Source organism: Pelodiscus sinensis, chromosome 24 (assembly GCF_049634645.1).
Source record: "Pelodiscus sinensis isolate JC-2024 chromosome 24, ASM4963464v1, whole genome shotgun sequence".
NCBI classification, from domain to species: Eukaryota; Metazoa; Chordata; order Testudines; family Trionychidae; genus Pelodiscus; species Pelodiscus sinensis.
This window is the reverse complement of record NC_134734.1, coordinates 22,309,214-22,336,795: the sequence shown is the minus strand read 5'-3', so window position 1 is coordinate 22,336,795 and position 27,582 is coordinate 22,309,214. Positions and strand designations below refer to the sequence as shown.

The 27,582-nt window shown below is 70.1% G+C and overlaps 2 protein-coding genes across 6 annotated transcripts; one reads left to right on the top strand and one right to left on the bottom strand.

Moving 5' to 3' along the window:
* Positions 1 to 368: 368 nt before the first annotated feature.
* HCN3 (hyperpolarization activated cyclic nucleotide gated potassium channel 3) lies at positions 369 to 14,588 on the top strand. Of its 3 annotated transcripts, none has more exons than XM_075908475.1 (8): positions 369 to 799; positions 8,096 to 8,525; positions 9,609 to 9,770; positions 11,214 to 11,432; positions 11,568 to 11,714; positions 11,893 to 12,133; positions 12,803 to 12,988; positions 13,288 to 14,587. In XM_075908475.1, the coding sequence occupies exons 1-8, from the start codon at positions 501 to 503 to the stop codon at positions 14,265 to 14,267; spliced, it is 2,664 nt and encodes an 887-aa protein (XP_075764590.1). In that variant the 5' UTR covers positions 369 to 500; the 3' UTR covers positions 14,268 to 14,587. The 3 variants fall into 3 exon arrangements, with proteins under 3 accessions (XP_075764590.1, XP_075764591.1, XP_075764592.1); XM_075908476.1 differs by having other exon boundaries at positions 373 to 799; positions 12,803 to 12,967; positions 13,288 to 14,586; XM_075908477.1 differs by lacking the exon at positions 369 to 799 and adding an exon at positions 2,527 to 2,765 and having other exon boundaries at positions 13,288 to 14,588.
* Positions 14,589 to 20,147: 5,559 nt separating this feature from the next.
* Positions 20,148 to 27,400, bottom strand: PKLR (pyruvate kinase L/R). 3 transcript variants are annotated; one of them, XM_075908481.1, is made up of 11 exons: positions 27,234 to 27,400; positions 25,688 to 25,864; positions 24,797 to 24,888; positions 24,404 to 24,535; positions 23,860 to 24,046; positions 23,442 to 23,712; positions 22,755 to 22,905; positions 22,453 to 22,605; positions 20,980 to 21,146; positions 20,422 to 20,603; positions 20,148 to 20,337 (listed from the first exon to the last, which is right to left on the bottom strand). In XM_075908481.1, the coding sequence occupies exons 2-11, from the start codon at positions 25,839 to 25,841 to the stop codon at positions 20,231 to 20,233; spliced, it is 1,596 nt and encodes a 531-aa protein (XP_075764596.1). In that variant the 5' UTR covers positions 25,842 to 25,864; positions 27,234 to 27,400; the 3' UTR covers positions 20,148 to 20,230. The 3 variants fall into 3 exon arrangements, with proteins under 3 accessions (XP_075764596.1, XP_075764595.1, XP_075764594.1); XM_075908480.1 differs by lacking the exon at positions 27,234 to 27,400 and adding an exon at positions 26,957 to 27,054; XM_075908479.1 differs by lacking the exon at positions 27,234 to 27,400 and adding an exon at positions 26,066 to 26,222.
* Between the last annotated feature and the right edge of the window lie 182 nt (positions 27,401 to 27,582).

Below are 27,582 nucleotides of genomic sequence, written 5' to 3'. Positions count from 1 at the left end.
CAGGGAGCCTGGCTGGGATGCAGGGGAGCCAGGCTGGGGGTGCAGGGGAGTTGGATGGGGAGCCGGGGCGGGGTGCAGGGGAGCCAGGCTGGGGTTGCAGGGGAGCCGGGCTGGGGAGCCGGGCGGAGAGCCTGGCCGGGGTGCAGGGGAGTTGGGCGGGGAGCCTGGCTGGGGGTGCAGGGGAGTTGGGCGGGGAGCCTGGCTGGGATGCAGGGGAGCCGGGCTGAGGGTGCAGGGGAGCGGGGGCCGGGCCCAGCCAGACTGTCCCCAGCTGCTCTCGGGGCCCACCCAGCGCGGTCCGCGGGGGGCCGAGAGTCCCCGCCGCCATCTCGGGGCGCCCGGCAGGGGGCAGCAGCGGCCCGGCTTGGGGGGGGGGGGGGCGGCTCCCGGCCCAGCTGACGTCTGCCCGGCCGGCGGCCCCGCGTGCGGAGCCCGAGGCGGCGGCATGTGCCCGCGGGAGCCGGGCCGGGCGGGCGCGGGGGCCTGAGCCGGGCGCGGGGATGGAGGCGGCGCCGGGCGCCGGGCCGCGGGACAAGCCGCCGGCGCTGGACGGGGCGGCCCCCGGCGGCTCGGGGCCCCCCGCGCAGGCCGGGCCGGGCAAGGCGGCGGCGGAGCCGGTCGTGGCGGACGCCGAGGACCCGGCCGGCACCTTCGTGCGGCGCCAGCTCGGGGCCCTGCTGCAGCCCGCGGTCAACAAGTTCTCGCTGCGCATGTTCGGCAGCCACAAGGCGGTGGAGCTGGAGCAGCAGCGGGTCAAGTCGGCCGGGTCCTGGATCATCCACCCCTACAGCGACTTCAGGTCAGGGCCCCCCCGCTGCCCCGCTGCCCCCCCCCGTTGCCCGCCGCCCCTCCCCCGCTGCCCCGGCCTCACCCCTGCCCCCCCCCCCGCTGCCCCCTGCCCCCCCCCCCCGCTGCCCCGGCCTCGCCCCTGCCCCCCCCCCGCTGCCCCCTGCCCCGGCCTCGACCCTGCCCCCCCCCGCTGCCCCTGCCTTGCTGCCCTGCTGCCCCGGCCTCGCCGCTGCCCCCTGCCCCCCCCCGCTGCCCCTGCCTTGCTGCCCTGCCCCCCCGGCCTCGCCCCTGCCCCCCCCGCTGCCCCCTGCCCCCCCCGCTGCCCTGGCCTCACTGCCCCCAGTTGCCCTGCCTGGCCTTGCTGCCTCCCTGACTCGCCCCCCCCCCCCCGCGATCCCTCTCCTCGCTGTCCATTCACCCTCGGTCCCTTTCTCCCTGGCCCCAGCTGCCCCCTGCCCTTGTCCTAGAACCCAGCGTGGGCAGAGACCTCAGGTGTCATCCAGTCCAGCTCCCTGCCCAAGCAGGACCCACCCAACTCAGCCCTCCCGGTCCTCCCCGGCCCCCTGCCACCCACCCCCTGTGCCCCTTCTCCTTGGCCGGCCACCCCCAGCCCTCCCCGTGTCCCCGTCCACACCCGGCCAGGCCCTGCCCTTTGCCCCCTACAGCGACTTCAGGCCCCGTTCTGCCCCCACCCCATGCACAGGGGGGCATGTCACCCACATCCCTGCCCACCCTGGGTGCAAGGCCTCTGCCCAGCCCTCTCCCACAGGGGCTGGTGTGGGACTGGCGCTGTCCCAGGTGCTGAGCGTGAGGCCTCGGGCTGGGCTTGGCTTTCCCTGGCAGGCTCCCTGCTCAGCCCCAGGGGTGGGCCCCGATGGCTCTTGGCGGAGGCCTGAGTCCTGCAGCCGGGGCTCCCTGCCCCCGTGGCCCACGCCCTCTGCTCCTCGGGCCGAGGCCTGCGGCACCGGGAGAGGGAGACGGGGCTGGCCTGGGTGCCAGGGTCCTCGCAGCAGGCGGGGGGCACGGGAGCCCTATGGGGCACCCCACTTCCAGGGGTGACATGCCAGGCCGGCCGGCAGTGAGCGGGGGTGGGGTGGGATCTGCCCCTTCCTCAGCAGCTTGTGCTGGTCCAGCAAAGGGACTGGGGGGGGCTGGTCTGTCCGCCCCAGGCCAGTCAGGGAGCCCGTTAACCAACAGGGCCCCCTCCCCGCAGTGGCTCTGTACCGTGCAGTGGGGCCAGGCACTGACCGGCCGTGCGGCTGCCTGCAGTGGCTCTGTACCGTGCACCCGATCCCAGAGAGTCACTCCTGCCCCAGCTCCTGTGTGGGGGTGGCTGCAGAGCCCTGCCCCCGCAGGACGGGCTCTGGCTGGGGGGCTGAGGGTGGAGCTTGGCCAGGAAGGGCGATGGGAGCCTTGTGGGCGGCCGCCCTGCTGGTTCGTAGCGTGCCCACAGCAGGTGTTTCTCCGGGTGGTGCACACCCGCATGTGCCTCGGTGCACAGAACAAAATCCATCCCGCACTGGGCGGAGAACGCTCGAGGGGCCGTTGCTGGTGACCCTGGGCTGTCTCCACGCGCTGGCTGGCACGGGGATGCGGAGTCACATGGCGGGGCGGAGACGGCAAGACGGGACTTGCAGGTGGCAGATGCGCTGTGCCCGTCGGAGGCTGGAGCCTGAGAGGAGCCCGCTCACGTGGGGGAGGCTGGCAGCGCCCAGGGGCCGATTCTCAGTGGTGCCAAGGGCCCTTTGCACGTGTGCTCGGTCTGCCCTGCCCCCAGGGAGAGGCGCCGTGTGTGAGCCGCAGCCCTGCTGGGGAAGGTGACCGGGCGGCATGGAGGAGCCGGGAGGGAGCGGCCGGGCTGGATTACTCAGGTGTTTATTATCCGCATTATGCCAGCAACTGAGCCCAGTGGGAGCCGGGGCCTCCCTGTGCGGCGCGGGGCGGAAGGACAAGCGCCACCCTAAAGAGCTTACCAGGTAACTGAGACAGCAGGGCCGCGGCCTCGGTGAGCCCCTGAATGGCTTTTGTCGGGGCCAAGGGCGAGGTGACACGGACCCCTGAGGGGCCGGCGTCCCAGCACAGGGCCAGGCAGCAGGAAAGCTCTTGGCTGCAGCTGGAGAGGCCCCAGTGTGGTGGCGCGGAAGGGGCTAGCCCAGCATGGCGGCGTGGAAGGTGTGGCCCCCAGCGTGGCGGCGTGGAAGGTGTGGCCCCCAGCGTGGCGGCGTGGAAGGGGCTAGCCCGGCGTGGCGGCGTGGAAGGGGCTAGCCCAGCGTGGCGGCGCGGAAGGGGCTAGCCCGGCGTGGCGGCGCGGAGGGGGCTAGCCCGGCGTGGCGGCGCGGAGGGGGCTAGCCCGGCGTGGCGGCGCGGAGGGGGCTAGCCCGGCGTGGCGGCGCGGAGGGGCCTAGCCCAGCATGGAAGGGCCTAGCCCAGCCTGCAGCCTGCCCAGCCCTAGGCCCCAGCTTGTGACTGTTGGTTTCTACTGTGAGGAAATAGGGGACCCCCGGTGGCCGCTCCCCAGAGCCCCTCTCTCCCGGGCTGCTGCTCTGCTGGGGCGCAGGGGGGCTGACGTGTGAGCTGGCCAGGTGCCCGCAGAGCAACGGGGGGCCTGGATTTCCACCGGTGACTGGCTGGGGCCTCCCCCGTTGCCCGGGCTGCCGAGGGGTGCAGCTCTGCGGGGGGGAGCGTCTGTGCGGGTGCCTGGCCAGGGCTGTCTCTGTCGCAGCCTGTGGCCCTGGCTCCCGCGCCGTGTAGCTGCTCGCACCCACCCCTTGTGCTCGTGCAAGGGGCCAGGGCTGCACGTGCCTTCCCCAGTACGTGCGGCTGAGGCCTGGGCATGGCCAGCCCCGAAGTGCCCGTCTACCAGCCAGATCCCACTGGGGGCACCCTCCTGTGTGGGGCGCCAGGCCCAGTCCCCGGCGTCCTTCTCTTCCAAGTCCCTGATGCCAGGCGCGGGCTCTTCTGAAGTCCTGCCCTTTGGTTTTCCCTCCAAACCAAAGCCCTCCCCCCACTGTGGGCTCCCTGTGACGCAGACACGGGGGGAGAGCTGGGCCCCCGTGGCTGGATCTGAGTGTGACGCGCTCCAGCGGGCTGGGGGGCGGATGGGCCTGCCCGGGGCAGAGGCTTGGGCAGGCTGCGGCGGGGGCATGCGAGGGTAGGAGAGTCGGGGCACGGAGGGGCTGGATGGCGGGGCAGGGAGTTTCCCTGCATGGAGCGTGGGATGCAACGTGGCCCTCAGGCCTGTCCAGTTGTACGTGGGCAATGAAACTCAAAGGCTGCGGTGACGGGATCCCCCGGGGGCCCTGCCTGGGACTCTGGGACCCCCTCTCGGGGCCTTGCTAGTGCCCAGCAGCAACCCCGTCCAGGTGCTGGTACTAAGCACAGCTGCATGGAAGGCAGCTTGGGGGGAAGCGGTGGGCGTGGGACCTCCACTTCAGGCAGGCATTTGATACAGTCTCAGGGCCTTCTCATCTACAACCTAGGGAAATACAACCGAGAAGGGGCTGCCGTAAGGCGGGTTCATCGCCGGCTGGAGAACCGTTCTCGAGAGTCGCTATTAACGGTTCACAATCCTACGGGAAGGGCAGAGCAAGCGGGGCTCCGCAGGGGCCGGTTCGGTTCAGTATCTTCATCAACCATTTAGAGACTGGCATGGAGAGGACGCTTATTAAGTCTGCAGATGATCCCAAGCCGGGAGGGGTTGCGCCTGCTCTGGAGGAGAGGGTCAGAATTCAAACCATCTGGCCAAGCTGGAGAAATAGTCTGAGGTCAACAGGATGAAGTTTAATAAGGAGAAATGCCAAGTGCTCCGCTTAGGAAGGAACAGTCAGTTTCACACACACAATGGGCAGCGACTGTCTGGGAAGGAGTCCGGCAGAAAGGGATCTAGGGCTGTGTCTAAACTACATGACTCCATCGACGGAGCCATGTAGATTAGGCTGATCGGCAAAGGGAAATGAAGCCGCGATTTAAATGATCGCGGCTTCATTTAAATTTAAATGGCTGCCGTGCTGAGCTGACAAACAGCTGATCAGCTGTTTGTCAGCTCAGCGTGCTAGTCTGGACGCTCCCGCGCCGACCTGAAAGCCCTTTATCCACCTCCCCGTTATGCCTCGTAGGATGAGGTTTACCAGGGAGGTCAATAAAGGGCTTTCATGTCGGCAGGGGAGCGTCCAGACTAGCGCGCTGAGCCGACAAACAGCTGATCAGCTGTTTGTCGGCTCAGCGCAGCAGCCATGTAAATTTAAATGAAGCCGTGATCATTTAAATCGCGGCTTCATTTCCCTTTGCCAAACAAACAAATCTACATAGCTCTGTCGATGGAGCCATGTAGTTTAGACCCCTAGGGGTCAGAGTGGACCACAAGTGAAATATGAGCCAACAGTGTAATACTGTTGCAAAAAAAGCCAACATAAATATCTCATGGAGCTGGAAGGGACCTTGCAAGATCATCTAGTCCAGCCCCCTGCTCTCACAGCAGGACCAAATACCATCCCTGACAGATTTATCCCAGATCCCTAATTGGCCCTCTCAAGGTTTGAACTCACAACACTGGGTTTAGCAGGCCAATGCTCAAACCACTGAGCTATCCCTCTTCTTGTGAGTCTGGGCTCCATGAACAGGTGTGTTGTGAGCAAGACACGTGGCGTCATTCTCCTGCCCCACTCTGTGCTGGTTTGGCCTCAGGTGGAGGAGCGTGTCCTGTTCCCGGCACCACATTTTGAGAGAGATGTGGAGAAATTGGGGAAGGTCCGGAGACGAGTAACAAGAATGATGAAAGGTCGAGAGAACATGAGCTGGGAGGGAGGCCAAAGGACGGGGCTTGTTGAGTTTGGAAAGGAGCAGACGGAGAGGGGACATGAGAGCGGTTTTCAAGTATCTAAAAGGGTGTCACGGGGAGGAGGGAGAAACATTGTTCTCCTTGGCTTCTGAGGCTAGGACAGGAAGCAAGGGGCTTGAACTGCAGCAAGGGAGGTTTAGGCTGGACATTAAAAACTTCCTGGCAGGGGTGTGTGACGGCCCCGCACCGCCGCCCACAGCCAGATGTGACTCTGCCAGCCAGTAGAATAGAGGGGTTGTTGCTTCTCAGAGATACGGCGCGGCCCAGGCTCAATGTGGACATCGGAGTAAGGGGCAGGCAGCCTCAGACCCCGTGGGGCAGGGGTACCCAGGCGCCTGGTCCCCCAGTACTCGATTTAGTCCCATCTCTTCGAGTTTGCCCAGCTCCCAGCCTGCCCCCAGCCAGGTGTCCGTCTCCGCCCCCCTCCCTTTGTCTCTCCCCTGGGAAGAGCCTTGTTCTCTGCCCAGGCTGGGCCGAACACACGTGGGTGAGTCCGTGCGAATTGCACTCACAGCGCAGCCAGGTTACAAAGCAGACAGCCCCCCACTACGTGTCGGGGGGTGGGGGAAACGCTGGAATAAGTTACCTGGGGGATTGTGGAATCTCCATCCCTGAAGATATTTCAGAGCAGGTTGGACAGACGCCTGCCAGGGATGGGCTAGACGGCGGCGGCCGTCGGGAGGAGGAAGACTGCGCCGTGAGGAGCTGGAGCACGTCAGGGCAGGGGCCCAAGCGAGCCGGGGGGCGCGGGCGAAGGGCTCTGTCTGCCCAGCTGTGAGCTCTACCCAGCTCCGCGCCAGGCCTGCACCTCCCTGGGGCCCAGCGTGCAGAGGCACCTTCCCCAGCCTTGTGTTCTCAGCACCTGCCCATCTCCCGGGGGGGTCCCGTCTGTGCACGTCCTCAGGCCGGGGAACCCGCCATCCAGGGGTGACGGGGCAGGACGCTGCTGGGGGGAGCCCGAGTCCCACCAGAGGCGACGGGCTGCTTGCGTGCCGGTCGTGGTTAATAAGAACGGCCAGACTGGGTCAGACCAAAGATCCATCCAGCCCAGTACCCTGTCTGCTGACTGGCCAGTGCCAGGTGCCCCAGAGGGAGGGAACCCAACAGGGAATGATCAAGCGATCTCTCTCCTGCCATCCATCTCCACCCTCTGACAAACAGAGGCCGGGGGCACCCCTCCTTACCCATCCTGGCTAGCAGCCAGGGCTCGACAAACTATAGAATCTACTCGCCTGTGGCAAGTGGATTTCAGCCGTGTGCCCCATTTACTGGCAGCGCGCGCACGTGCAGTGCGGGGCTTTCGCTGCCGTTTGTCAAGCCCTGCTAATAGCCATTGATGGACTTATCTTCCATGAATTTATCCAGCTCTCTTTTAAACCCTGTGATAGTCCTAGCCTTCACAGCCTCCTCCGGCAAGGAGTTCCACAGGTTGAGCGTGTGAAGAACTTCCTTTTTTTGTTTGTTTTAAACCTGCTGCCCATTAGTTTCATTTGGTGACCCCTAGTTTTTATTTTAAGGGAACAAGTAAATAACTTTTCCTTATTCACTTTCTCCACTCCACTCATGATTTTAGAGACCTGTATCATATCCCCCCTTCGTCTCCTCTTTTCCAAGCTGAAAAGTCTTCATCTTTTTAATCTCTCCTCTTACCCTCACTCTTAAACCTTCGCCCTTCATTTCCACTCTGAGTCTGCCTAGTTCGGACTCCCAGCCATGGGCTCGTGTTAGACCAGGGCTGGGGAACCGAGGGCTGGATGTGACCCCCCAGGCTGCCTGGATCCGGCCCCCGAGGCTCAGGGCTTCCAGCCCTCTGCCACCCTACCATGCGGCCAGAGCGCACACAATCTACTAGCCTGGCCCCCCCAGGCTGTGGTGTGCGGGGAGCGTCTCCCTGCTTCTCTACGTCCGTGAGAGGGGAGTGGATTTGATTTTGTTGCTTCCTGCTCGTGTGCAGCCCTGACTGATTTTTCTGTGGGTCAGTGGCTCCCGACCCAAAACCGCCCCCCCCCCCCGTATTAGACTTTTGTCTGCCGGACCGAAGAGCCCACAATCAAATCTCTTGTTTCCCAGAAGGCACTTCCAGGCTGGGATCCCATCCCCCCATAACCTCTCCCCACAGGCCTAGCGCAACGTTTCCTGGGGCTTGAGCAAAGCCGTTAACTGGCTGTCCCATTATAAAGCCCCCTCCGCCGTGCACGGCTCGTTAGGACATCGAGCGCTCAGGATGACACACGTCCAGCCCTCTTAATTAGCCTTGTCACCCCAGCCTTACCGCTCACAGGGATCCCCCCTCCTTTCCCTGTTAAACGTCTGGGTTTCTGTGGTTCCCGAGGACGTGGGCTATACCCCTCGTGGCGCCTCTCTGAGCCCGGCTCCGGCAGCTCCAGGTTCTCACGTGGCTGCAGCGGCTGGCTGGCCATTCTCATTCTCTCCCTCGCTTTCTCCTGCCCCCCCCCCGCCCCGCCGCAGGTTTTACTGGGACCTCATCATGCTGCTGCTGATGGTGGGGAACCTCATCATCCTGCCGGTGGGCATCACCTTTTTCAAGGACGAGAACACGCCGCCCTGGATCGTCTTCAACGTGCTCTCGGACACCTTCTTCCTGGCCGACCTGGTGCTGAACTTCCGCACGGGCATCGTGGTGGAGGACAACACGGAGATCATCCTGGACCCGCGCACCATCAAGAGGAAGTACCTGAAGAGCTGGTTCCTGGTGGACTTCATCTCCTCCATCCCCGTGGACTACATCTTCCTCGTCGTCGACCTGGAGACCCAGGTGGACTCCGACGTCTACAAGACGGCCCGGGCCCTGCGCATCGTGCGCTTCACCAAGATCCTCAGCCTGCTGCGCCTCCTGCGCCTGTCCCGCCTCATCCGCTACATCCACCAGTGGGAGGAGGTGGGACGGCCAGGGAGGGGCGTGGTGGGGGTCCCCGGCTGGAGAGATCCAGGGGCTTCAGAAGTCCTGGCTGGGGGAGGGGTACTGGAGGGGTCCCTGGCTGGAGAGATCCAGGGGGTTCAGAAGCCCTGGCCAGGGGAGGGGCGTTGTGGGGGTTGCCAGCTGGAGAGATCCAGGGGGTTCAGAAGCTCTGGCCAGGGGAGGGGCATTTTTGGGGGTTCCTGGCTAGAGAGATCCAGGGGGTTCAGAAGTTCTGGCTGGGGGAGAGGCATTTTGGGGGTCCCTGGCTAGGAAGATCCAGGGGGTTCAGAAGTCCTGGCCAGGGGAGGGGCATTTTGGGGGTCCCTGGCTGGGGAGATCCAGGGGGTTCAGAAGTTCTGGCTGGGGGATAGGCATTTTGGGGGTCCCTGGCTGTGGAGATCCAGGGGGGTTCTGAAGCCCTGGCCAGGGGAGGGGCATTTTGGGGGTCCCTGGCTGGGGAGATCCAGGGGGTTCAGAAGTTCTGGCCAGGGGAGGGGCATTTTGGGGGTCCCTGGCTGGGGAGATCCAGGGGGTTCAGAAGTCCTGGCCAGGGGATAGGCATTTTGGGGGTCCCTGGCTGGGGAGATCCAGGGGGTTCAGAAGTCCTGGCCAGGGGAGGGGCATTTTGGGGGTCCCTGGCTGGGGAGATCCAGGGGGTTCAGAAGTCCTGGCCAGGAGAGGGGCATTTTGGGGGTCCCTGGCTGGGGAGATCCAGGGGGTTCAGAAGCCCTGGCCAGGGGAGGGGCATTTTTGGGGGTTCCTGGCTGGGGAGATCCAGGGGGTTCAGAAGTCCTGGCCAGGGGATAGGCATTTTGGGGGTCCCTGGCTGGGGAGATCCAGGGGGTTCAGAAGTCCTGGCCAGGGGAGGGGCATTTTTGGGGGTCCCTGGCTAGAGAATCCAGGGGGGTTCTGAAGCCCTGGCCAGAAGAGGGGCATTTGGGGACCCTGTGGCTCTTTTGGGGAGGTTCTGAGCCTTTGGGGGCTCCCGGCCCGGCCCTGCCCTGCCCTGCGGGGCCCTGCGGAAGGGACCTGGCTTTTCACAGTCCTTCTGCCCCGGCTCAGATCTTCCACATGACCTACGACCTGGCCAGCGCCGTGGTGCGGATCGTCAACCTCATCGGCATGATGCTGCTGCTGTGCCACTGGGACGGCTGCCTGCAGTTCCTGGTGCCCATGCTGCAGGACTTCCCCGAGGACTGCTGGGTGTCCATCAACCACATGGTGGTGAGTCCCCCAGGGGGCGGGCTCTGCTGCCCGGGGGGGGGGGGGGGGGGGGGGGCGGGCTCCGGCCTGTCCCTGTGCTGCCCAGTGCCCCTCCCTGTGCCCATCGTGGGACACGAGGAGCAAACCCGTATTGGGCAGGGCGCTGGTTGGACCCCCCCCCCCCCAGCCGGGGGGCCCAGGGCGGGGCCACGACACACTCGCCGTTAACTGGGGCAGGCTGGAGCCTGGGGGCAGCCCAGGTTTTATAAAGGGGCAGGCAGGGGCTAGAGAAACCTGATCCCAGGTCCAGCTGGGGGGACCTCGTGGGCCAGACCCTCTGGCATGTCGCTGGCTGGGAGTGTTCCCCGTGCACACGTGCGTGCTTGGGCTCCTCTCTGCCCCCGTGCATGTGCACACGCTTGTGCCAGGGCTCCTCTCTGCCCCCCGGTGCGTGCCCAGGCTCCTCTCTGCCCCCGTGCATGTGCACACGCTTGTGCCAGGGCTCCTCTCTGCCCCCGGGTGCGTGCCCAGGCTCCTCTCTGCCCCCGTGCATGTGCACACGCTTGTGCCAGGGCTCCTCTCTGCCCCCCGGTGCGTGCCCAGGCTCCTCTCTGCCCCCGTGCATGTGCACACGCTCGTGCCAGGGCTCCTCTCTGCCCCCGTGCGTGTGCACACGCTCGTGCCAGGGCTCCTCTCTGCCCCCGTGCGTGTGCACACGCTCGTGCCAGGGCTCCTCTCTGCCCCCGTGCATGTGCACACGCTCGTGCCAGGGCTCCTCTCTGCCCCCGTGCATGTGCACACGCTCGTACCAGGGCTCCTCTCTGCCCCCGTGCATGTGCACACGCTCGTGCCAGGGCTCCTCTCTGCCCCCGTGCGTGTGCACACGCTCGTGCCAGGGCTCCTCTCTGCCCCCGTGCATGTGCACACGCTCGTGCCAGGGCTCCTCTCTGCCCCCGTGCGTGTGCACACGCTCGTACCAGGGCTCCTCTCTGCCCCCGTGCATGTGCACACGCTCGTGCCAGGGCTCCTCTCTGCCCCCGTGTGCGTGCCTAGGCTCCTCTCTGCCCCCGTGCATGTGCACACGCTCGTGCCCGGGCTCCTCTCTGCCCCCGTGTGCGTGCCCAGGCTCCTCTCTGCCCCCGTGCATGTGCACACGCTTGTGCCAGGGCTCCTCTCTGCCCCCGGGTGCGTGCACACATCCGTGCCGTCTCGCTGCTCGCTGCCGGGAGCCTGGAGACACCGGCCTCAGCCAGGCAGGGGAAGCCTCCCTCTGGCCTTGTCCCTGCTGCCGCTCACGAGAGCTGGCAGACCTGGGCCCCCGGCCGCCGCCAGGCGCTGGGGGCGAAGCCTCTGGCCCAGGGTCCTGGTGGCCGCGTGGGCCGGGTGCTCCCTTGTGGGCTGAGGGGGAGCCCGCGGGCAGGACTGGGCCCGGCTGCAGCTCGCTCAGGCGCCTCCTGTCGGCAGAACGACTCCTGGGGCAGGCAGTACTCCCACGCCCTGTTCAAGGCCATGAGCCACATGCTCTGCATCGGCTACGGGCAGCAGGCCCCGGAGGGCATGACCGACGTCTGGCTCACCATGCTCAGCATGATCGTGGGCGCCACCTGCTACGCCATGTTCATCGGCCACGCCACGGCCCTCATCCAGTCGCTGGACTCCTCCCGCCGCCAGTACCAGGAGAAGGTGAGGGCCCCGCGGGCGGGCGGGCGGGGCTGGGAGCGGGGAGGAACCAGCCACTTGGTGGGGGTTACGCTCGCCTGGCGCGGGCCCCGGCCAGCCGCCCTGCAGCCCCTGACGTGGCCGCTCTGCCTCCCCCAGTACAAGCAGGTGGAGCAGTACATGTCCTTCCACAAGCTGCCCGGGGACACGCGCCAGCGCATCCACGAGTACTACGAGCACCGCTACCAGGGCAAGATGTTCGACGAGGAGAACATCCTGGGCGAGCTGAGCGAGCCCCTCAAGGAGGTAGGGGAGTCCCAGGGCCGGGCGCAGGCCCAAGGCCCCTGCACCCCCCCCCCGGCAGAGGCAAGTGGGGCCAGCCCTGCCCCCTCTGGCCAATGCAAGTGGGGGGGGGTGCTCGCTGGTGGGCTGCTCTCCGAGGCCGGTGCCGCTTCTCAGTGACACCTCCTCCCCCCCCCCCCAGGAAATCATCAACTTTAACTGCCGGAACCTGGTGGCCAACATGCCGCTGTTCGCCAACGCCGACCCCAACTTCGTCACGGCCATGCTGACCAAGCTGCGCTTCGAGGTCTTCCAGCCGGGCGACTTCATCATCCGGGAGGGCACGGTGGGCCGCAAGATGTACTTCATCCAGCACGGCGTGGTCAGCGTCCTCACCAAGGGCAGCAAGGAGACCAAGCTCTCGGACGGCTCCTACTTCGGCGGTGAGCGCGCGGCAGGGCGGGGCCGGGGAATCCGGGGGGGGGGCAGGGCTCGTCTGTCCCAGCAGCCGCACGGCCGTGGCCCTCCCCTTGTGGCCCTGGCTTCGCTCCCACCCGCCCAGCTGTACGGAGGGGCCCCGCTCGGACAGTCCAGGGCTCCGTGGGGGTCACGGAGCATAGGAATTATCTGTTCGTGCCAAGGCAGGGATCCGGGCCAGTGGCTTGAACCGGAGGGGCTGGGAGGCAGGACTCCTGGGTTCTCTCCCCAGCTGTGGGAGGGGAAGGGAGCGGTGCCTAGTGGCTAGTGCAAGGGGTGGCCGGGCCAGCCAGGACTCCTGGGTTCTCTCCCCAGCTGTGGGAGGGGAAGGGAGCGGTGCCTAGTGGCTAGTGCAAGGGGTGGCCGGGCCAGCCAGGACTCCTGGGTTCTCTCCCCAGCTGTGGGAGGGGAAGGGAGCGGTGCCTAGTGGCTAGTGCAAGGGGTGGCCGGGCCAGCCAGGACTCCTGGGTTCTGTTCCTGACTCTGGACACGGCTGTTGAGCTGCCCGGATCAGCCCCCTGCCCTCTCGCGCTTGGGTTTCGTTCAGAGGAGACACCAGTGTAGGGCGGGGGCGGCGCCGTGGCGCCAGCAGGGAGGTGGCCGTGGCCCTGATGCCGAGCCCCGTGTCCCCCCAGAGATCTGCCTGCTGACGCGGGGGCGGCGGACGGCCAGCGTGCGGGCCGACACCTACTGCCGCCTCTACTCGCTCTCGGTGGACAACTTCAACGAGGTGCTGGAGGAGCACCCCATGATGCGCCGGGCCTTCGAGACCGTGGCCATGGACCGCCTGGACCGCATTGGTGAGGGAGCGCCCAGCCCAGGTGCATGCCAGCCACCCCGTGCCCCCGGGCAGCTCCTGCCCCGGCCCTTTTCCTCCTCCTCCGGGCCACCTGCAGCACCGTGGGCAGAGGGGACCTGTCTCTGCCCAGGAGGGGCCGTCCCCCAAGCTCTGCCTCCGCACTGGCGGGGCCGGTCCCACAGGCTGCGGGGAGCCCAGGGCGCCAGACCTCAGCCCCTCCCGCACAGCGGCCGGGAGCCAGCTCCTGCGCGAGCCGGGCCGTCGGGGGGAGCCCGGCTCCGGCTCCGGCAGGGCGGTGACCCCTGGTCTCTCGGCCCGCAGGGAAGAAGAACTCGATCCTGCTGCGCAAGCGGGCGGAGCACAGCGCGGGGGCCCTGAACAACGACATGATCCAGCAGATCGTGAGGCACGACCGGGACATGGCCCACGGCGCCCAGGGCCTGCAGCCCGCGGGCCGGGAGCCGGGCAAGCCGGTGATCTGGGAGCCCCTGGTGCACGCGCCGCTGCAGACGGCCGCCGCCACCACCAGCGTGGCCATTGCCTTGACTCACCAGCAGGGCCTGCAGGCCCACATCTTCCTGCCCCCCTCCTCCGGCTCCAGCCCCCTCTCGCCCGAGGCCGCCCTGCTCCCCCGGCCGGCGCGGCGCTCTCAGCCCAGCCTGGGGGGCTCCCGGCCCTCCTCGGTGAGTTCCCAGTCCCAGTCGCCCCTGGAGAGCGGGGGGCCGCCCCCGCCGAGGCTGGCGCCAAAGGGGGAGCCCCCGGCGCCAGCCGCCCAGCTCGGCAGCTCGCGAGGCGCCTCCGCGTCCACGTCGCTCCTCCCGCAGCCGCCGGGGGCTCCGTCGCCCGGCTCCGAGCCGGCGCTGCCCCCGGGGAGGACTCTCCACTACAGCCTGTCCCGAGCCACCGGCTCCCGCATCTCGCTGCTCATGCAGCCGCAGCCGCTGGGGAAGCACCGGAGCAGCCAGGGCCTGCCCGTGGGGCAGCTCACGCGGGACGTCCGGCTCCTGTCGGCCTCTCAGCCCTCCCTGCCCCAGAGGGTGGCCCAGCAGGCGGAGGGCAGCTCCGGCCAGCGGGGCGGGAGGTCCACGGGGAACCTGGCTCACCGCTCGTCTCCCTCGGTGGCTGGACTCCTCCCCAAGCCGGCCCCGGCTGCGCAGATGCCTGCAGGGCCCGTGGGCCAGCCTAGGGCGCCGTCTCCCGTCCCCACGCCCCGGCCCGCGGCGGGCCCCTCCCGCAAGGGCTCCGTGGCGTTCAGCCCCGACGTGGAAAGTGGGAAGCCCAAGCTCCCGTCCAACATGTGAGCCCCCCGGGCTGCGTCCACGCCGGGGGGAGAGGAGCTGCGCGCGCCGTGGGGCAGGAGGCGCCCCGCCCCAAAGGGCTGGGGGGCATGGGCAGGGCGCGGAGAGGCCGAGCGGCGGTGGCCGGCGGCCGGTGTCTCGCTGCGGGACCGGCTCTGCCCCTGGGCGCCAGGATTCTCACGCCCCTGGGGTCAGGAAGCCCTCAAAGGCAGACCCCATCTGCGCCAGAGCCTCGGGGGGTGGCAGCGTGAGGGGGGCGAGGCCAGAGGGGGGCAGTACCCCAGGGGGTGGCAGCATGAGGGGGTGAGGCTGGAGCCCCAGGGGGAGGCAGCATAAGGGGCTGAGGCCAGAGTGGGGGGTTGGGTGGGAGTGGGGGGCGGGCCCCACGGAGAGGCAGTGTGAGGGGAGTGGGGCCGGAGTGGGGGGCGGGCCCCACGGAGAGGCAGCGTGAGGGGGTTGGGTGGGAGTGGGGGGCAGGCCCCACGGAGAGGCAGCGTGAGGGGGTTGGGGGGCGGGCCCCACGGAGAGGCAGCGTGAGGGGGTTGGGTGGGAGTGGGGGGCGGGCCCCACGGAGAGGCAGCGTGAGGGGAGTGGGGGGCGGGCCCCACGGAGAGGCAGCGTGAGGGGGTTGGGTGGGAGTGGGGGGCAGGCCCCACGGAGAGGCAGCGTGAGGGGGTTGGGTGGGAGTGGGGGGCGGGCCCCACGGAGAGGCAGTGTGAGGGGAGTGGGGCCGGAGTGGGGGGCGGGCCCCACGGAGAGGCAGCGTGAGGGGGTTGGGGGGCGGGCCCCACGGAGAGGCAGCGTGAGGGGGTTGGGTGGGAGTGGGGGGCAGGCCCCACGGAGAGGCAGCGTGAGGGGGTTGGGGGGCGGGCCCCACGGAGAGGCAGCGTGAGGGGGTTGGGTGGGAGTGGGGGGCAGGCCCCACGGAGAGGCAGCGTGAGGGGGTTGGGTGGGAGTGGGGGGCAGGCCCCACGGAGAGGCAGCGTGAGGGGTTTGGGGGGCGGGCCCCACGGAGAGGCAGCGTGAGGGGGTTGGGTGGGAGTGGGGGGCGGGCCCCATGGAGAGGCAGTGTGAGGGGAGTGGGGCCGGAGTGGGGGGCGGGCCCCACGGAGAGGCAGCGTGAGGGGAGTGGGGGGCGGGCCCCACGGAGAGGCAGCGTGAGGGGGTTGGGTGGGAGTGGGGGGCAGGCCCCACGGAGAGGCAGCGTGAGGGGGTTGGGTGGGAGTGGGGGGCGGGCCCCACGGAGAGGCAGTGTGAGGGGAGTGGGGCCGGAGTGGGGGGCGGGCCCCACGGAGAGGCAGTGTGAGGGGAGTGGGGGGCGGGCCCCACGGAGAGGCAGCGTGAGGGGGTTGGGTGGGAGTGGGGGGCAGGCCCCACGGAGAGGCAGCGTGAGGGGGTTGGGGGGCGGGCCCCACGGAGAGGCAGCGTGAGGGGGTTGGGTGGGAGTGGGGGGCAGGCCCCACGGAGAGGCAGCGTGAGGGGGTTGGGGGGCGGGCCCCACGGAGAGGCAGCGTGAGGGGGTTGGGTGGGAATGGGGGGCAGGCCCCACGGAGAGGCAGCGTGAGGGGGTTGGGTGGGAGTGGGGGGCAGGCCCCACGGAGAGGCAGCGTGAGGGGGTTGGGGGGCGGGCCCCACGGAGAGGCAGCGTGAGGGGGTTGGGTGGGAGTGGGGGGCAGGCCCCACGGAGAGGCAGCGTGAGGGGGTTGGGGGGCGGGCCCCACGGAGAGGCAGCGTGAGGGGGTTGGGGGGCGGGCCCCACGGAGAGGCAGCGTGAGGGGAGTGGGGCCGGAGTGGGGGGCGGGCCCCACGGAGAGGCTTGTGCACTGCTCAGGGCAGGGGCTACAGTCCCTGAGAGCCCGGAACCCCCCTCGCTCCAGCTCCCGGCGGCTGAGCCCAGAGCGGGAGGCCTGGGCCCCGAGGTGCTGGCTACTGTGGCATTCGTGCCCCGGGGGCGCGTTCAGCGCCGTGGCCCCAGACTGAAGGTGCCCCCCCCTGCCCGCTCTAGGGAGGCTGCCCCGGCGCACGGGGCCTCTGGCCCCAGAACCCCGGGGAGCCGCGGTCAGTGAACGGCTCGGCCGCCCCCTCGCTCGGGGGGGCAGCAGCCGCTCAGGCGAGTGCCTCTAGCCCCAGAGGCGGGGGAGGAGCAGGCCTGTCCCACCCCCCTGCCCTCTGGGCAAGTCAGACTGGGGGAGACCGGGACCCAGCGGCCAGGCCTGGTGGGTTCCTCCCGCTCCTGGCCGGCTCCACGGGGCTGCCTCGGAGGACACAGGCCCGGGCTGGCCTCCCGGGGGTCGTTCTTGGTTTCTCTCCGGGGAAGATGAATCCCCTCCCGCAGGAAGGGGGTTCTGCCCCCCCCCGCCCCTCTCCCCTTGCAAGCTGGGGCTTAGCTAGTGAGCCGCGCCGTCCTCAGCCTTGCAGGGACCCAGGGGGAGCAGAGGCCAGGCCCGCGTCCCCCTCTCCCACGCCCCCTCCCTGCCTGGATCTCCGCCAAGAGCGACACTGCCGCCGGCGCCGGCGGAGTCTGCGTCCCTGTACAGAAGGGTTGGGATTTCGGGCGAGTCCCCCCCCCACCCCCGCCCTGCCCCTCTCCAGGACCCAGTAGTTAGCGATGTGTGTGCGAGTCGTGGCTCCGCGGCGCAGCCGAATCCTGCTTACGGTGTTGCTTTTGGGTCCACGTGTCCCGCCTCGGGTTAGAGTAGCACCCGCCTCCGCGGCGTTCCGCACCTCGAGGCAGGAGCCCGGAGCGCCTGGCCCTGCTCCGGGAGCGCCCGGCCCTGGCGGTGCCCGTGCGGGCGGCGATAGGCGCGGGGGCGGGCGCTTCGGACAGGTAAGTTCCGTTCTCTCCATGCGTCTTCGGGGACGTCGGGACCAACGTCTCCCCGTGGGACGAGGCGCCGGGGGCTCAGCCCCAAGGGAACCCCTGGGCCGGCGTCTTGGAGGGAGTTTTCAGCCCTGCCGCCTTCTCCCCGGCCCCGTGTCCGTCCCTGCAGCCCCTCTGGCAGGGGCCTGCTTAGCTCAAACATTCCAGGAACTTCTTGTTTACACTGTGTACGGTAGAGACACTTGTAGCGACTGTGGTAGGCTTCCATTGGGGGGGGCGTGGGGCGCCCCGGCGGCACCCCCAGAGCCGTGGCCCCTGATTTCTGGCCTTTCCAGGGAGGAAACCACCCTAGGCACGGCTGGGTCGCCTGCCACTCCTCCCCTGCGGGTGCCCCAGCCGCGCCAGCGTCCACGGAGCTCTGGGGGACCCGTGGCCGGGCCGGTGCACCCCATGGGGGGGGGGGGGCCGCGGCAGGACCCGGCGCCTGCCTGAGAGTGAGGCTGGCGCCCGCCCCCCTTTGCGCCGGGGCCGGCGGCTGGGGCAGAGGCCGCCGGGCGTGCGAGCCTCGTCCCCAAAGCCCACGACCCCTCGCTCTTGCACTCGCCACCGCCCACGCCCAGCGCTTGTCGTGTGCGTCGCGCCGAGACGCCGCCCGCGGCTTTTAATTGCCGGTCGTTGTACAGAACAGACGGAAACAATAAAGGGCGATACCTGCCCCTCTGGCCCGCCTGCGCTGGTGTTCGGGAAGGCTCCCGCCCTGCTCGCCAGCCCCCGCGGCTCCGGCGGGTTGGTGCCGGTTAGCGCCAGGGGTCTGGGCTGGCCACTCGGGCCTTCTCTGAGCCCTTCACCCCCGAGGGAAGGGGCAACCCATGGGTCCCACTGGGGGCTGCCGTGCAACAGGACCTGCCGAGCCGAACCTAGCAGTGGGGGGTGGGGGGCTGGCCCCTGGCCACAGAGCTTGCAGCCGCTGGCCCGGCCTGGCTGAAGAGCGAGTGCGACGGGGCCGGCTGGTCTCCTGGGGGCCGGCGGGCGCTGCGGAGGAGGCTCACCCCTTGGCCGGGGGCCCCCTCCAGCCCAGCCGCTGAGCAAGGCGGCTGCACCGCACCCCACCCCACCAGGCAGCAGAGCCTGGACCCACGGCGGCAGCAGCGACCCCCCCATTTGGGGATTAATGTTTAATCTGTATCGTTTTTCTTCCACTTATTAACGGGGGGGGGGGGGGGTTGATCTTGCCTGATTGCAGCGTGACCTTAGGCCGTAAGTAGATTAAAGCAAGGTCACACAGGGCAGGCTGGGCTGGGGCCGGGCCCCCCACAGCTGACCCACATTTCTGAAGGAAACAGAGCCCTGGGGGGGCATGCACAGCCCCCCGAGCCAGCCCCAGGCAAGTCCCAGCAGGCGCCGAGGGCGTGACCTCCAAGTTGTGCCCACCAGCATGCCTGCTCTGCGTGCGTGGCCCCGGTGCTGTGGACTCCCCTGCAGCAGTGTCCTGGCCCCAGCACGGCCAGCTGGCCCCGGCCCCGCCCCACTGAGACTCCAGTTCTGCCCGGAGCTGGTGGCTGCCCCCTGGGGTGGGGGCAGGGCAGGTGCTGCCACGTGGCGCCGGAGGCCCAGGCGACACAGAGCTCAGCCCCACTTAGGTTTCTTGTTGATTTCGTTATTTCGGATCCCACTGACTCCAACCGGCTTCGCCTCCCTCCTGTGGGAAAGGCAGGCCCGGCTGCTAGGCTGGGGCCGGCGGGGGGGGCCCGTGCGAGGCTGGCGCAGAGGGGAAAGGCAGCGGGTGCACAGGGGCGCGCCGGCTGGGCTGGGGGCTGACGGGCCGACGGGCAGGGCTGCAGCGGTCAGAAAGGAGACGTTATTTGCTCTGGAACCGGGCCCGTGCGAGGCCTCCCGCTTGGAGCCACGGCTCCCCCAGCGACAGGCACCCCCGGGCCTTCACCCAGGGCCCTTCTGCCCCTCGCCCCAGGAAAGAGGAAGTGCAGGGGGAACGGGGCTTTGCTCTTCCCAGCGGGGCAGGGGGGAGCTGGTCGGTCCCCCCAGAGGGCCGGGATTACGCCGCTGGGGCACCGTGGGTCCTGCTTTCCGCTGGCGTTGGGGGCACAGGTCCCTGGGACCCGGCCCAGCGCCTGCCCGCACCCAGGCCGCAGGAAGGGAAAAGAGCATTTGCTTGGCAATGTCATTTCAGCCCATATGTCCCAGGGCCGGGAGAGTCCGATTTGCCCGCCCGCACCCGGGCACCAGCCAGCCGAGCGCCTGCGCTGGGAGGGAAAGCGGCTCCCAGCCGGCCCGGCCCCCGGAGCCGAGGGGAGAGCGGCCGGCCCGGCCCCCGGAGCCGAGGGGAGAGCGGCCGGCCCGGCCCCCGGAGCCGAGGGGAGAGCGGCCGGCCCGGCCCCCGGAGCCGAGGGGAGAGCGGCCGGCCCGGCCCCCGGAGCCGACGGGAGAGCGGCCGGCCTGGCCCCCGGAGCCGAGGGGAGAGCGGCCGGCCCGGCCCGGCCCCCGGAGCCGAGGGGAGAGCGGCCGGCCCGGCCCCCGGAGCCGAGGGGAGAGCGGCCGGCCCGGCCCCCGGAGCCGAGGGGAGAGCGGCCGGCTCCCCTCCAGCACTGCTGGCCCAGGCGGCCCTTGGGAGGGGGAGCGCTGGGGCCAAGGTCCGGGAAGCAGCAGCAGCTGGAGAACAGGATTACAGGGCTTGAGTAGAGTGAGGTTAGTTAGAGATTAAGGGATCGCGGCAGAGCCTGCCAATCAGCACGTGGGCGCGAGCAGGGAGCCGAGGGGGGCGGCCCCGGGAGGGGGGTGGCCCCAGCCCAGCTGCTCCCCGACCCCAGGGAATCCTCCCGCTGCGGCCCACCCATCCCAGAAGCTGCAGCGGGCCGGGGGCAGGGGACCCTCCGCATCCAGGGTCCCATCTCGCCAAAGGCTCCAGGGCCCACCACAGCCGCTGCCTGGGCAGAATCCTGGCTGGGGGGAGTCCGGGCCCCCGTTTCCCGGCGGGGCAGGCCCACGGGGCAGCCGGCCAGGTGTCCCTAGAGCCCAGGGCGGTTCAGCAACGACAGAGAAGCAGCCTCGGCTGGCATGTTTACTGGCTGAGGCCTGGGCCCCGGCCTGGGGGCGAGAGGCAGGCGGCCGGAGATGGAAGCGTCGCTCCTCACGGCACCTTCACCACCCGCATGATGTTGGTGTAGCCGGCCCCGGGCCGCCAGCCGGTCACGACGATGACGAGGTCGTTGGTGCGCAGGAAGCCGCGCATCCGCCCTGCGGAGGAGAGGGGCCGGTGAGCGAGGGCAGGGGGCCGGCGCCGCGGGCCAGGCCCGGGGGGGGGGGGCTGGGCCCATTTACCCATCTCTATGCCGAACTGCACCCTGCGATCCACGTCGTCCGCCCACACCTGCTGCTGGGGCCCCTGGTACAGCAGGGGGAAGACGCCCCGGCACAGGTGCGCCTGGCGGGCCACCTGGTCGTGCCGCGTCACGGCGATGATGAGGGCGCGGGGCCGGTAGCGGGACAGCAGCTGAGCAGACCTGAGAGCGGGGGAGGACAAGAGGAGTAAAACAGCCCTGCTCCCCCCTCCCCCACACACGCACGCCCCCATTTGCCTGGCTTGCCGGCTGGATTTCAGACTGGGAGCGCGGCCTAGTGGTTAGAGCAGGGCCTGGCACGAGGGGCTGGGAGTCAGGACTCCGGGGTTCGGTCCCTGGGGGCCGAGCCCTTTCCAGGCCTCACTTGCTCGCCCCTGCACCGGGCCGGCCCAGGCTGCGTTCAGGCCGGGTGAGGGGCAGACCCTGCTCTGGGGGAAGGGTCCAGCCAGACGCTGCCTCCCCCACCCCCGGCCCGGCCCCCGGCCCCCGGCCCCCGGCCCCAGGCCCCCGGCCCCAGGCCCCCGGCCCCGCCTCGCACCTGCCCGAAGTGGTGAGCACGATGATGGCGGCCGCGCAGCACTTGAAGGAGGCCTCCACGGCCCCGATGGCCGTCACCTCGGTGGGGTCCTGGCTCAGCGGGGTCGCCTTGCGCAGCTCCTCAAACAGCTGCTGGTTGTAGACCGCGGCCTCGGCCTCCCGGGCGATCTGCGGGCGACGGGCCGCTGGCGAAGGAGCTCGCCGGGGCCCCCGCCCCCGCCGACAGCCCCATAGCGAGCCCAGCCCCCCGACGCTGTCCCACCTCCCCCCCGCTAACAGCCCCATAGCGAGCCCAGCCCCCCGACGCTGTCCCACCTCCCCCCCGCCGACAGCCCCATAGCGAGCCCAGCCCCCCGACGCTGTCCCACCTCCCCCCCGCCGACAGCCCCATAGCGAGCCCAGCCCCCCGACGCTGTCCCACCTCCCCCCGCTCCCAGCCCCCCGAAACTGTCCCACCTCCGCCCCCGCTGACAGCCCCATAGCGAGCCCAGCCCCCCAAAGCTGACCCACCTCCCCCCCGCTGACAGCCCCATAGCGAGCCCAGCCCCCCGAAGCTGTCCCACCTCCCCCCCGCTGACAGCCCCATAGCGAGCCCAGCCCCCCGAAGCTGTCCCACCTCCGCCCCCGCCGACAGCCCCATAGCGAGCCCAGCCCCCCGAAGCTGTCCCACCTCCCCCCCGCTGACAGCCCCATAGCGAGCCCAGCCCCCCGAAGCTGTCCCACCTCCCCCCCGCTGACAGCCCCATAGCGAGCCCAGCCCCCCGAAGCTGTCCCACCTCCCCCCCGCTGACAGCCCCATAGCGAGCCCAGCCCCCCGAAGCTGTCCCACCTCCCCCCACTCCCAGCCCCCCAAAGCTGTCCCACCTCCCCCCCGCTGACAGCCCCATAGCGAGCCCAGCCCCCCGAAGCTGTCCCACCTCCCCCCCGCTGACAGCCCCATAGCGAGCCCAGCCCCCCGAAGCTGTCCCACCTCCCCCCCGCTGACAGCCCCATAGCGAGCCCAGCCCCCCGAAGCTGTCCCACCTCCCCCCCGCTGACAGCCCCCCAAAGCTGTCCCACCTCCCCCCTGCTCCCAGCCCCCCGAAGCTGTCCCACCTCCCCTCCGCTGACAGTAAGCCTCCCGGTCTCCCGCCTCAGCACCCACAGCAAGCCCTGCAGCCCCCCCCACTGACAGCAAGCCCCATGGCCCCCCAAAACCAACCCACCAAACCCCCCCAGCCACACCCCCACTGACAGCAAGCCCTGCAGAGAGCCTGGGCTCAGAGCTGGGAGTGCCCTGCAAAGCCACCCACTGTGTCTGACACACCCCCACCACGTCCCCTCCCCCCACAGCCACACCCACCGTGTCCCCCCACAGCCACACCCGCACCACGTCCCCTCCCCCCTCAGCCACACCCGCTGCCACGTTCCCTCCCCCCCAGCCACACCCCCACCACGTCCCCCCACAGCCACACCCCCTCCCCTGCCGACGCACCGCGTGCTGCATGCGCACAGCTTCCAGGGGGTAGGCCCCCTTGGCCGTCTCTCCCGACAGCATGATGCAGTCGGCCCCGTCCAGCACGGCGTTGGCCACGTCGCTGCTCTCTGCCCGGGTGGGACGCGGCTTCTTGATCATGCTCTCCAGCATCTGGGGAGGGAGGCAGGCATGAAGGACGCGCCCCGCGGTGCCCGGCCTGGGCGCCCAGGGCTCCCAGACAGACACAGGCCTGAGGCGTGGCCCCATGCCCCAGCCCCGGCGGGCCAGGCTCCGTCCGAGCCGGCTCCTCCGCGCCTCACCTGCGTGGCGCAGATCACCGGCTTCCCGGCGCGGTTGCAACGGCCAATCATCATCTTCTGCGCCAGGAAGACTTTCTCTGCCGGGATTTCGATGCCCAGGTCCCCACGAGCCACCATGATGCCATCACTGGCTGCGAGGATCTCATCGAACCTGCAGCCAAGGCAGAGGCGGGCTCGTGGGCAGAAGCCTGGCCCCGGTGCCCCCCAGCCAGCCCACAGGGGCGCTGCCCTGCTGCCGGGGTGCGAGCAGCGCCCGTGGGACGAGGGGGAGCCGGACGCTCTGGGCGAGGAGGACAGGCAGGCATTTCCCTTGCCTAGCTGGACAGACAGGGAAGTGTGCCCGGCTCTGGCACCGCACCCAGCTGTGTGCGGCTCGCCTGCAGCGGGGGGGTGAGCAGCAGGCACCCGGGACTGGAGCACAGAGACAGACAGCCAAAGGGGGCAGGACATGCGGGGCAGGGGAGCCTCTGGATGCAGGACTTGGCCGGGCAGAGAGACCAGGGACGTGGTGGGGAGGGGGCTGATCGGATGCAGTGGGGCAGGGAGGCGGGAAGGGGCTGGGGGGAACGGGCACTGGGCGGGTGCTCAGCAGGACCTGGGTGCGTCGGGCAGGGCAGACAGGCATCGGGGAGCGTGGGGGGGACAATACTCCATGGGGCAGAAGGGCTGGGGGGGGGGGGGAGTTACTTCTTGACACCCTCGTGGTTCTCAATCTTGCTGATGATCTTGATGGTGCGGCCCCGCTCGCCCAGCACGGCCCGGAGGGCGGCCACGTCCGCGGCCTTGCGGATGAAGGAGGCGAAGATCATGTCCACGCCGTGCTGCAGCCCGAAGTGCAGGTCCCGGACGTCCCGCTCCGACACGGCCGGCAGGTCCACCTCCGCCCCCGGCAGGTTGACCCCCTTGCGGCTGCACAGCATCCCCCCGTTCTCCACCTCGGTGAGGCAGCTGTCAGCCCCTGGCCGGGAGAGCAGCAGGGTCAGGCTGGGACCCCGCCCCAGGGAGCGGCAGGAGGCCGGGGGGCAGCAGCGGGCTGGGAACCCCTGGAGGGGCAGCAGGCCCTGGGGTGGGGGCGGGGGCGGGGAGCCGGCGCCAGGGGACCTACCGATCTCCTTCACCAGCAGCGAGATGAGCCCGTCGTCCACGAAGATCCTCCCCCCGACCTGGACCACGCGGGGCAGGCGCTTGTAGTCCACCCAGATGGTGGCCTGGTCGCAGCGCTCCCTGAAGGCCTCGTCCGTGGTGACTGTCACCCAGGAGCCCTTCACCAGCTCCACCTCCGCGTTCTCGCCCTGCCACGGCACACGGGAGTGGGGCTCCGGCCGGGCGCCAGACACGCCCCGCGCAGCCCGGCCCGGTGCACCGGCCAGGGACCTACCTGCCCACGCCCCCGCCCCTCGTCTGCCCGTGCCCCACCCAAGTCCCGTCCCCTCCGCCTGCCCACGCCCCTGCCCCCTCTGCTCATGCCTCCGCCCCACGCCGGCTGCCCATACCCCAAACCCCCAGCTCCGCACCTCCTGCCCAGCACCCCCTGCTCCCCTTCCCTGCACCCACTGGTCCCCCTGCCTCCCGCCCCACACCCACTGCCCCCTGGCTAGTGGCCTGACCGGGGGCAGCCCCTCCCTTGGGCTGCGCCGTGCCACACTCACCGCTTTCACCAGGCCGGTGCGGATTTCGGGCCCCTTGGTGTCCAGCGCGATGGCCACGGGCCGGTAGAAAAGGGGGTTGGAGGCAAAGCTCTCAGTCGCCTTCCGGATGTTTGCAATGGAGCCGGCGTGGTACTGCGGGAGGAGGGCAGGGTCTGCAGGGCGGCACCACCAGGGCAGGGGCCCCGGCCTCGCTCCCAGCCTGCCCTGCCCTCCCCAGCCCCAGGGCTTCTGTGCTCGGCCTCAGGGGTCTCCCCCTCCCCCAGGAACCTCTCCCCATCCCAGCTCCCTCCTCGGGGCAGAGTCGCCTCCTTCCAGGCCCCCCCCCCAGGGTGGGGGGTTCCCTAACTGGGCCCCACAGGTCCCTCCGCCGCCCGGCCCCGCCCCTTCCCGGACCTCGTGGGAGCCGTGCGAGAAGTTCAGGCGAGCGACGTTCATCCCGGCCTTGATCATCTCCCTCAGCATCTCCACCGAGCGGGAGGCAGGGCCTGTAACAGCACAGGCCCCCGGTGAGCCCCGTGGGTGGGCATGTGCCCCGCCCCCCCTTCCTGCATGTGCCCCCACCCCCAGCCCCCCCTTCCTGCAGTGCCCCCGGCCCCCTTCCTGCAGTGCCCCCACCCCCTGCCTCTCTTCTGCAGTGCCCCCGCCCCCAGCCCCCCCTTCCTGCAGTGCCCCCGGCCCCCCTTCCTGCAGTGCCCCCGCCCCCCTACCTCCCCAGGAGATGCCTCCCCCCCGATGCCCCTCCCTGGCAGGTACCTCTCCCTCGCAGACACCCCTCCCCGGGAGGTGTCTCCCATCCTGTTCTGACGCCGGGAGCTCACCTCCCTCCACCCCCCCAGACAGGTCCTCGCCCCTTAGCCAAACCCAGCGCCCCTGGCAGCCGTGGGGCTCAGCGACTGGCCTGGGGCCCGGCCCCAGCCCCTGAGGTCTCCCTGACCCGGGTGAGGATGCAGCAGGCCACTGCCTGCAATTGCAAAGCTGGAGACAGGCTGCCCTTGAGCAGGCAGGCAGGCCCCGCGGGGGGCAGGGCCACAGGGAGGGGCCCAGGCAGCCCGTGGGGCAGGGCCGCAGGGAGGGGCCCAGGCAGCCCGTGGGGCAGGGCCGCAGGGAGGGGCCCAGGCAGCCCGTGGGGCAGGGCCGCAGGGAGGGGCCCAGGCGGCCCGTGGGGCAGGGCCGCAGGGAGGGGCCCAGGCGGCCCGTGGGGCAGGGCCGCAGGGAGGGGCCCAGGCAGCCCGTGGGGCAGGGCCGCAGGGAGGGGCCCAGGCAGCCCGTGGGGCAGGGCCGTGCCTATGGTGCAGACGATGCCGGTGTTGCGGGTGGTGATGGGCTCCGAGTCGATGTCCAGCAGACACAGATGCTCCAGGAAGGTGTCGGCCATGGCCGCCGTCTGCTGGTGCCTCTGGAAGAAGGCGGAGCCCAGCTCCTCCGTGAGCTGGGCCATGTCCAGCAGCCTCCACTCGGCCCCTGCGGAGCCAGGGAGCCGGCGTTAGGGCCCAGCCCGGGGTGCTCGGCTGGGTCTCTCCAGGCCGGGGGCGGGCAGGAAGCAGCTCGGCCCCTGGAGCAGGGCCAGCCGCAGCCGCTCCCTGCCCGCGAGACTCCCCGGCCAGGCTGGGCCCGGTGCCCCGAGCACCCAGGGGCGTGGAGCTGAGCGGGGCCTGGACTCACCGGCCATGGCGCGGGGTCCAGAGTCCCCCCGACTCCTCTGCCAAGCAGCTCCCGGCTCCCAGCCCTGCCGCTCACGTGAGCGAGTTAACGGCTCACTAGCCTGGGCGGACCCTGCCGGCACAGCCCCTGGCTGGTCCCCCCTCCGGACCTGGGACGGTTCAGGCTGCCTCAGCCCTCCCATGGCCGGGACCCACAGGGCCCAGGGCAGCTCGGGGGTCACCGAGTCCCGGTGCAGGGCGGCAGCAGGGGCTGGGTTCCCTGGAGCTACTCAGCCCCTCTTCGCCCTGACACCCCCCTCCCAGCCCACTGAGCTCCGGCTCCCCCCCACCCCTTCTGCTGCCCCCAGCACCCTCCCAGCTGCGTCACTTGGGGAAAGGCCTTCAGGCAAGGGGTGCAGTGGGGGAGCAGGGGCAGGTCCTCGGGGAAGGGGCAGAGTGGGGGTGGGACCTGCAGGGCGGGGGGGTTGCTCCAGGTCTCCCCCCCCCCCCGGTTCCAGGAGGCAGCAGTGCCGTCCTGGACAGTTCCCACGTGGCCCACAGGACGCCCCCCGGATCCCCCCGCAGCACCCCCAGGCCCGACGGGCACAGAGCCATGTGGAGGGACAGGCGGTGCCCGCGCCACACGCAGCGGGGAGGCGGGACTCTGCCCCAGCTGCGCTAGAGCAAAAGGCCCAGGGCCAGGCCTTAGCTGCAGGGCGTGGCCCTCTCCGATAACATCCCGCAGCCCTGGGGCCAGCAGCCGGGGGGGGGCAGCCCTGGGGCGTCGGGGGAGGGGGGCAGAGGAGAGTCGGGGCCTGGTCCCCAGAGGAGAGACACAAGGGAGACCCCTCCCTGGGCAGGGGCTGCTCTCTGGCCCCCCTGCCCCTGGCTGGCCCCCCTGGCAGCCACCCACCTCGCTCAGGTCCCTGCCGCTGCTTTTCCTCCCCCGCCGCTCGGCCGCCACGCCCAAGTGAAAAACGAGGAAGTGGCGGCCGATTCCTTCCTCCCTGCCAGCCCCTCGCAGCCGCAGCCCCTCCCTGCTCCGGGCCCTCCCTGCTGGTCCTGGCACCGGCTGGGGGCACCCTCTCCTCTTCCTGCACCCTGGCCCCAGGCAGCACCCTTGCCCAGCCCAGCCCCGCGCCCGCCTGCCCCGGTGCAAGTCCCCAGCCAGCCCCGCGCACGGCAGAGACCTGGTCTGGCCCCGAAGCTGCATGTGTCCTACGGGCCCCGGGGCCCAATTCCCCGTCTGGGCAGGTGTCAGCGGGATCCCCATCCGCCCCTGCCCGCCCTGGGCCGCAGCTCTGCCCTGGGAGCAGCCCCAGCCCCTCTGCCACGGCAGCCACTCGCCCCCACGGCTGTGGGGCCAGCAGGGCTAGCCCAGGACCCCAGCCCTCTGCAGGCAGCTGCATGGACAGGACCCAATTCCTACCCCTCAGCACAGGCAACCCCCCATCACACCCCTCCCCCTCCACGCAGCCCCCTTCCTCCCATCCCTCCCCATCACACCCTCCCCTACCCACACCCTTCCCTCCACACTTA